General features: G+C 38.0%; 1 protein-coding gene across 2 annotated transcripts; it reads right to left on the bottom strand.

The window, feature by feature from the left end:
- Positions 1–4,812, bottom strand: LOC137182298 (claudin-16-like). Of its 2 annotated transcripts, XM_067588617.1 has the most exons (5): positions 4,715–4,812; positions 4,207–4,342; positions 2,711–2,872; positions 2,421–2,485; positions 1–855 (listed from the first exon to the last, which is right to left on the bottom strand). In XM_067588617.1, the coding sequence occupies exons 1-5, from the start codon at positions 4,805–4,807 to the stop codon at positions 640–642; spliced, it is 672 nt and encodes a 223-aa protein (XP_067444718.1). In that variant the 5' UTR covers positions 4,808–4,812; the 3' UTR covers positions 1–639. The 2 variants fall into 2 exon arrangements, 1 of the variants encoding a protein (XP_067444718.1); XR_010928304.1 differs by lacking the exons at positions 2,711–2,872; positions 4,207–4,342; positions 4,715–4,812 and adding an exon at positions 2,652–2,710.
- Between the last annotated feature and the right edge of the window lie 4,421 nt (positions 4,813–9,233).

Raw genomic sequence — 9,233 nt, 5'->3', positions numbered from 1 at the left:
TGTATCAGCATCTGTCTCTTGCATTTTGCAGCTAAGCTCAAGTTATGTGGAGAGATATTTATGTACCTCTTATCAGTGATTAATCTTTTCTAAAATGAGACATTCAGCTTCGCACACATCTATAAATTCATATCTACTGTACATGAATTCGTTGGCGCAGAGAGCAGCAGCTACTTACATAATGAACTTGATGAACTGAAGCTTGCAGCAGAGACCAAATCATAATAGTAAACACAGTAATTGGTTTCCCCACTTTCTGCACTCCGAATGATGGATGATTTGTTACGAATGCGTTTGATTGGGACTTGGACAATGTGGTAATTTAGGAATGTGAGACTGGAAATTATCTGCTTAACTGCTAAACTGTAAACATCATTACAACTACATAACATGCTGCATAGTGAACCTCATCATTTATCAAATCAAATCAAATCAAAACTATAAAATAACACATATGGAATCATGGAATCATCAAACTTTTGACTGGCACTGTATGCTGAAGAGGAAGATGAAGGCAGACATCAACGCTTTATTGAAAAGTAGCATTGACTCCAACAGTCTCAGTGATATCTTATACCAAAAAATACCAGAAGATTTAATATTGTAAATTGGATAGAACTAGAAAGTTCCAATAAAGCTTTAAACGTAAGTCTTGTAGTTTGAGATTGACGTGACATTGTTGGTTTGGGCCGACTGACTATGAGAAAGTCGTGGTTGCATCCTTATGGCATCACTCATATGAGTCACACTCCTGATTGTCAATACAGCTGAGGTCAGAGAGCAGAACACACTTCCCACCATCAACCAGTAAGAGAGGCCAAACTCATATGTGATTCCTGGCATCTCCAGATTCACCTGTCAGAGGAGAAAATGCAGAAATAACAAGGTAAGCACATTATTTCTTACTTTGACTGTGCCTGTGTCTGTTCAGTAAGAAGAAAAATGGATACTGCAATTTTAATTTCTGGATTTTCTAAAAAAAAAAATTTGTGAACACCACTAAACCTTTGCTGTGGACTTATCCTCTCTCTCTTTGACACCTTTTTGTGAATTCCTCTGCTGACCTGCTACACTAGTTAGTGGAGTGTCTAACTGGATCGCAGCTCTTTCGAGTTATTTGAGCTTGACTTGGCAGGTTTGTCTCTGAGCAGGGCATCAAGCTTCATTTTCTGTCTGGCAGCAAAACACACTGTGACTGATACACAGCAGATTCAGGAGCTGAGGACTGGACTATATGGAATAATAACTCATAATGGTCCTATCATGAGTTCTATGCAAAGAGAAACATTTGTCAATTTTCAAATAAATGAACCTTCAAAACTTGTCATCATGAATTTAAGCTCGTACCAAAGACATGCACCACTTTTTCCCCCCCCCCACTTAGGGGCAGCGGAAGAGGCTGCAAACATTGTCAACATTGACATGACCTTATAAAGTTTCTATAGCTAACATGTTAGCAAACACATGCCTGTTTACACATCCAGCAGAGATGGAGAAATATTAGCATTCATTTGGAGTCGTGTCTCTCTCGTAAATCTAATAATCACTCTTCTTTTAGCTCTGTTTTTTTGTCCACCATCTCCTTAAGGCTCTTTAGCTGCTAAATGCTACACAGTATCACCAGCTAGCTGCTAACATTACCCGTCTGCTGTTATCTGTGGTGCTAGGCAGGTGTACAGTGTGTTTATCAGAACTTTTATTCACTGAAAACAGCTGCTTCCTATGTCTGGAAAGGGCTGCTGATGAGAGAGGTGAGACTGATACAAAATATTGAACCTGTGGCCGTAAAACCAAAACAACAGGCTAAAAGATGCTAAAATGCTCCGTAGAGCCAAGAGGGACTGAAGAGTCTGGTGATAATTCTCTTTGGGTTTGTTACTATGAGCAACACCTTTCACATTACATAGAGTCATTTCATTTATTATACATTGCTAATATAAACATATTGATTACAGGAGCTTTAAACTTATCACGTTAATTAAATATTGTTAGCTTGTTAGCATACTTCCCAGGATGTGCTGTTTGAATAAAGTGACTTAATGGAGACGTGTCTTTTCTTGTTTATGTTTGAGAAGTCTATTCTCTGAAAACTGCAATTAAATTAAATCACATTTTTGTATCTATAATGCTGATAACTTTTACAGTGATTATTAGGGATCATAACGTGCAGGGCTAATGATAAAGCATTTAATAACTTTTTTAATTTTTTGTTTTGATCACGTAAATTCAAAACGTCCTTTAACAGACACAGCTGTAACAATCCTCCCCCAATACCACCACCTGTTGTCAGTTCCACACTTAGTTTATGTGGTAACTTATGGAAGTAACAAGCATCTTGAAGGAAAAGGGATGAGATTAAATTGATTAGCAATGCAGTGAAAATATTTACATTGTTGTTGGTGTTGTGTGCTGACACCTACTTCCTGTCTGTATCTGGTGTAAGTGTCCACACCGTACCAAAGCAGGCCCACTGCACCACACACACCTGAGAGAGAAACACACTTTAAACCAATACACAGATATGAGTCAAAAGTTCAACATTATGACTCCATGAAGTGTAAACAACAACACACTGAATTGTGTGGAAATGTTTTTGAACCAGAGAATGATATGAATCTACAGCAGTCATCCGCTTTACAAAAACCACAAACCAAACAAACTGCTTCTGGCTGGATTTGATTAAGGCTGTTGAGTGAGCTGCAGTACCGACCTCCACACACACAGAGGGCGCCAGAGATCTGCATCAGCTTGCCTTGATCCAATGTGCTGGGGATTAATGTTGTGCACCTCAGGCTGGGTATCATGATTAAGATGGAAACCACAGACAGCAAACACATCCCCACCAACCCTGCTCTCATCGCCAACAAATCAGCTGTGGTATGAAAGAGACAAGGAAGCTCCAAATGTCTTCCTGCTCGGTGACAGAGTTCATTACATTACGTACACGTACAAACAGATACACCAGATTACTTTTTAAGCACATTTCATAGTAAAATAAACTCCTTATGGTTCATCAGTATACTTACTTACTTAATTTCCATAATTTGTGAAAATGTTTAACAGTGTGAGTAAAATGTAATGAAAGTATTTTCTACATTCTTACATGAACTTGAATATTTCTTTTCACGGTAGAAAAGAAAAACAAGTGCATTTGGTTATTATGTTTTAAATTGTTTGGATATTGTACATTTTTATAAATAAAAAAGGTAATATAAAAACCTCACAGTTCTTTCATTCTGATTTTTTTAAAAGTTTCTGGATAAAAATTAAAATGTTAAAGTTGAGTAAAATTTAAAATCAAATTATCATTTTTTGGCATGTAATTTAAATTACAGATATATTTATGCAAACAGTATTGGAAGATTGAACTTCATTAAAAATCTGCATTTCTGTGTTTATCAATTGATCATAACTCTATAATCTATCAATCTATCAATGACATATTTTTACATAATCTGTTTCATATACCATACTGCACCTATTGTACTTTGTATGTTTGTTAGTTTTTGTTAATTTGATGTTATATTATATTTTGGATTTGTACAGTTTTAAACTGAGTGTGCCATGGTGCAAAATTTTATTGTATAGATGCCAGTTGATTCTGATGCAGATGACAGTAAAATGTGTTGCTTATTGTTACTTGGATGTCTGAGCTTCATTGTGCAAAAATGATGTGCAGAGTGTAAAACTTGAAATCTCTTTTCACGTTAATCTGCTTAAGATGAAAAGCTTCTCTGTGCTCTCCTCAAATCTGAGTTAAAGGCGAGTACAGTAGCATGATTTGTATTTCCAGTATGCAACTTACACAAGTGTGATGTGGTAACTTGAAAGATCAAGTGAAGTAGGAGGCATCCTGTCCAGCAGTTAAATGTTTGAAATGAACTACAGTTGTTTATTCATAAATTCTAGATTTTTAATGAGGGTGAAGGAATAGATGTTAAGTATTTTTTACAAGGTTATGGAACTTTTTTGTGGATAAACCATATTAGTCACAGATTATTATTCAAAGTAGAGTGTTTTTATATGTAAACAAAACATGTCTGGAGGGGAAACATGTCTGTTTTACTGCTATGTAATGAAACACTGATGGCAACAAACTTCATCAGAAAACAATAACGTTGGTTTAGATCTTGTTGTTATAGTGTGTGTCAATTTAGAGGTGTCGCATTTGGATCACAATAGTACCATGATTATAGTGCTGGTTACCTGGCAGATACTCCATGTAGGACACCGATACATCACATGTCCTCACCCCGACCAGACTGTCATGAACACACTCACCCCAAAGGCCTCGACAACGGGAGCTCAGACCCACCGAGGTCAGCTGGTCTTTAGCTCCTTGCTGGACCAGGAGACACATTACAGGTTGTGAACAGCCTGATCGCTAACATGGACTTAATGATTAAAGTCAGGGAAGACTGTGCGGTAAATCTATCTAAACTGTAAGTGTAATGTATTGGTTATGTTATTTGGCATAGAATAACATGATTAATACACACTTCACATCAGTGGCCACACACTAAAGTTCAGGGTTTAGCCAGCAGTTCATCACTGCAGTCAGATAGACGACACAGTAGTGCAGCCTAGTGGTTACTCTCTACTCTCTTTACATACTGGGGTAAGATTGCAGATGTGTGTGTGTGTGTGTGTGTGTGTGTGTGTGTGTGTGTATGTGTGCGTGTGTGTGTGTGTGGATGCAGACCCATGTTCCTACCCTCCAACAGTCCTTTCCAGCAGCAGCGATTAGCAGCAGCAGGCTTGTCACTGCCATCAGCAGCCCCAGGACCTCAGTCTGTCCTCTGCTCATCCTGTCCTCTAGTCAGCTGCTGGAGAAAATTAACAACTTCCTTCATAAAAATATTACAAGTCATTTTCCAAATGCTGAACAAGTGCAGCTGATTTACAGAAAGGCCAGACTTCAAGTGACACAGAGAAGCAGCTCAGTATTCTCAGATGGACTTGCCAAAGCATTTCTGAAATAATGAGTTTTAAATGGAGTTAATGACCCATACAGTCATGACACCCAGTCAGCACCAGCGTAGGAAGAAGTATTCAGATCCTTTACTTAAGTGAAGAAATACTCCATTACAAGTGAAAGCCCTTCATTCAAAATCCCACTGAACTAAAATTGCATGATTATTGGCAAAAATCCAAAAAGTAACTAGTAGGTCTAACTGTAGATGTGTGAAGAGGTAGCTCCTCTCCTTTTTCACTAGACCATCGTTCCCAACATAAGCAGTATTTTTTGGGTGAGTGTGAGTTAATCTGTTCATTTATCAGTCATGTCACACAAATAACTGAACACAAGTTTCAGTTGAGTAATTTGTATTTCACAAGGTTATGTTTTGTTGAAGGGCTTCAGTCCCTGCTGTAACAATGATGCCTGTTTGTGATGGTGTTTGTGATGCTTTATCAGTGATATTTAAAACAGGTGTGCATCATTAAATTATACTCTGTTAAACTTGGTGCACTCATAACTGTGTGTGTGTGCATGTGTGTGTGTGAGACTATAGAAAATTGTGATTGTCAGCAGCAGCAGCAGCAGAGAAATCCCATAACAATGTTCTGTATGCTTTGAAAGCTCACCCTATGGTAACCTGAGCAGATGGTTGGTTCTAGTTGAGGCTTAGGAGGTAAAATGACAGTCGCTGGTGTACAGGAGGAGCTTTCTGTGCTGCAACCTTTGGCTGTCGTTTTCTCTTTTCTTCAGTTGTAACTTATTATTGTTCGCAGAGTTCATTTTTGCCTATTTCATTAATAATTTTGTTAATAAATTCTGCCTTTTTTGCACATTCTTCTGCTTCAACACCCCCTTTAAAGTTTTCCAGTGCCAGGCAACATCTTCTAAAACATGGCGGCGGCACTACAAGCTGTCAGATAAATTTAGTAAAAAGTACAATGATTCCCTCTGAAATGTAGTGTAAAATAGCATAAAATGAAAATACTCAAGTACAAATATCTTAAAATAGTTATTGAGATATAAGTAATTTGCATATTGTCTAACACAAAAAATAACCAAACTGATGGCAAGATTGAGAATTTTTTTTTTTCGTTTTGTCAAAGTATAAGTTAGTATAACCTGAATGTGGATGGACACATGTTTTAGACAAGAGAAGAGAAGAGACACTGAAGAAAAAAAATTTAATTCACACCTCAAGAGGAAGTCTGATATTCAACTCCAATTTAGCATATACAAAAAGATAGTCCTTAGACAACTTCTACAACTTTAAGATGATTACTGTACTTATAAGAAATCTGCTTTTAACATTTCAGGCACTGTTTTCAATGACGTTACACTATCTTTTAATGAGCAAAATTTCCTCAACTGTTAAAATTATCTCCTCATGTGGTGAAACTGCCTTTTCTTTAAATATCTTGAAACAAGCCTGAACAGAAATCATAGCGGTAATCTTGCAGCTGTCATGAGGGTAATGAACAGTGCTGTGGAACTACTGAAAAAAAAAAAAAACACTTACCTCTTAGAAAATGTTTTATTTCAAGCACTGACTCTCAAAGTGGCTCTGTTCGTTTCCCAAAGAGAGAGAGAAACGTGGGAGAAATGTGCAAAAGCAAAGCTTCAGAGTGTATACGAGTGTGTTCCTCTGCCCTTGTTCATTCCCAAATTAAGTGGTGTAGGCCTGTGTCAGCAGGGTTTGGCAAAGGGCTGAAATTAAGAATCTAAACACATTAACCATGCATGACCTTCATAAACTCAACTATGACTTTCTGAGCGTTTGCATTTTGCTCTCCTCTCTGTTTATCCTCTGAGAAGTTTCCCCCTCTGTTTCAACTTTGACTTAAATTAAAAAAAAGCAATCCTTCTCCCTTCAAACAGAGGAAAATGTGCCTCGTTTAAAGACATTTTCTGCCATTTAAAACTGCTCAGATGTGGGAGGGAGATATTTGTGTGGAGATGACAAGATAAAAAGGAAACATTTAAATGCATCAGAGTGAGAAAGGAGGGAGCGTGAGAGACAAAGAAGACAGACGGACAGGCAGATAGAGAGATGGAGAGAGAGAGAGAGAGAGAGAGGCGAGCCGTATTGAGACGTTCAGATGGATTATTGTGGGATGAAAATGCCAGCAGGCTCGTTGCCAGCTGCCTCCGAGCTGCTGCTGACAGGCTGAAGAGGGCAGTGTTTGTCTTCCTACTGCAGCACACCTCACCGGCAAGATTTGAGTTGTTAAGCAATTTTAAAAAAAAAAAAGAAGAAGAAAAAAAAAAAGAAAAAAAAAGCTCTTATCCATAATTACTTTCAGTGATGTATACTGACTCCAGAAAGCTCTCTGCATATTTATATGGAGCATTAATAGGTTTTACAATAATTAAAAGTGAAAAAAAATAATTTAGAATTTACAAAGATTAGTTAAGGTCTTATAAATAAGTGTGCTTTAATAAAAAATTGAAAGATTTGGTTGCAAGAGTTTCTGCTGGGCCGATCGTTAGTAACAGAGTTGAACACTGAGACTGGCAGTGACAAGTTAGCCATCCATGTGTGTGTGTGTATGTTTGAATATTGCCAGTTCTTGTTTTTGTATGTGTGTGTTTATCAGTTATATTGTGTGTTCTCGTGAATACTAGCAGGCATTTGCATGTTCTTCCATTTGTGCATGATTTCAAGTGCTAATTGTTTTTATGCATGGCTGTTTGTGTGTGTGTGTGTGTGTATTCACTGTGTGTCCTGCATGGATTTTCAGGTCTCGCTCTATCCCAATCTTCTCTCTGCATTACTCCACTCCATCCTCCAAACAGTATGGCTTAAAGCATAATCACCTATTGATTCCTCATCATTATTACCACAGTTAGTGTTGTGTATGAAGCCTCATCTGAACGGGAGGGTGAGGCGGAGCTGCACGGGACCATCACACTCTGCCTTTGATTCAAACAAGGTCAGCGGAATCGATCCCCTTTGATCGGAGACTTGCTCAGAGAAACAACAATTTCCACAGGCGCTGCCAGCAGAGCACACAGTCTGGAGCTGCTCCTCACTACAAATGTCTGTGTAAACTCTGCCTCTTGTTGCAAGGCCACACATGAAAATGAATCAGATTGTCTTTTCATGAAGCTCTTCGGTTTTAGTTTGCATTTGTGATTCAAGCATGTTTAATACCTGCTGAGTAGTTTCTGCCTCCAGTTCCCATAAACCCTTCTCCTGTAACTTTAAAGCAAGAATATGTCATTTTTAAAACAAGAAGTAACAGATTCTTCTTTTTACAAATGTAAGGTTGAATTCATAAGCAATAAAACAAACCCTTGCCCAGTTCAACACACTCAGGAGTTTTGGTGCTACAGCTGCTTGGTCTGGTATTGTTATTATTATTATTATATGACCAGCAGCTTATAATGGCTAATGTTAGCAAACTGTAGATAGATATTGCTGTGTAACTGACATGACTGAGTTCACATCACTGACTTTATGAGTCTTCTCTACTTGTGCAACTGCTACACTGTGTTTACAGTTATCCTGTGTTCTGAATCTGCATGTAACATACCCGCGATATTTTATGTAAAATGACACAGTTCCAAAATTGTTACACAATCCAAAACATGTCAAATGCTCAGTGGCTGAGTTCCATTCAAGTGTCCAAGGAAGCCACACTGGTGAACCATCATGCACTACACCAGGGTAATGAATTTGGAAAAACTAAATGTCAATAATGTTATTAATTGCACCTGTGCTTTTTCTGCTTTGATATGTCAAAATGTCTACTGTGTAAAAAGTCTATTTTCTCTGTGTGGCACAGCTCACCATCTGCACTATTGCTCTCCTGACATCCTCAGGTGTGTTGCATCAGTGGCAGATTACGAGTCACACCCGTCCCCCCATGTGTGACGTCTGCGCTGACCGCTTCCTTCCTCCCATGTGCACCAATCTATCAAACTAAAAGACTTAAGATCAACACACACTTGCAACATATGACACACGTCAAAACACACACCCACACCCATTGTTTTCTATGTAAACCCACACACTAGTGGTGTCTTGGCACGTGACTTCCTTGTTAACTTTGATTTTGATTATACAATATTGATTAACTTTATACTATTGCTATCAAAATTGCTATTGATTGCTGGACATCAAGACTCGTAATTTGGAGGGCTTGGGGTATTTTGTCATGTTTGTAAATCAATATTTTGGTGTTAATCTACTGTCAGCTTGTGTAGGCAGCTAACATGAATGTGCATGTGTCCACCAAGATTTATTTTTTTATTCTATTTTATTTCACACGTA

This window comes from Thunnus thynnus, chromosome 4, assembly GCF_963924715.1.
Source record: "Thunnus thynnus chromosome 4, fThuThy2.1, whole genome shotgun sequence".
In the NCBI taxonomy this organism is placed as follows: domain Eukaryota; kingdom Metazoa; phylum Chordata; class Actinopteri; order Scombriformes; family Scombridae; genus Thunnus; species Thunnus thynnus.
Note: the sequence above shows the minus strand (reverse complement) of the source record. Positions and strands in the feature narration are given on the sequence as shown.

What these genes read in the sequence shown, in the direction of transcription:
- LOC137182298 (XM_067588617.1), bottom strand. Translation starts at nt 4,807, where the DNA reads ATGAGCAGAGGACAGACTGAGGTCCTGGGGCTGCTGATGGCAGTGACA. An exon ending in CTACATGGAGTATCTGCCAG is followed by an intron (nt 2,873 to 4,206) that starts GTAACCAGCACT and finishes TTCATACCACAG; the next exon opens with CTGATTTGTTGGCGATGAGA. An exon ending in ACACCAGATACAGACAGGAA is followed by an intron (nt 856 to 2,420) that starts GTAGGTGTCAGC and finishes CTCCTCTGACAG; the next exon opens with GTGAATCTGGAGATGCCAGG.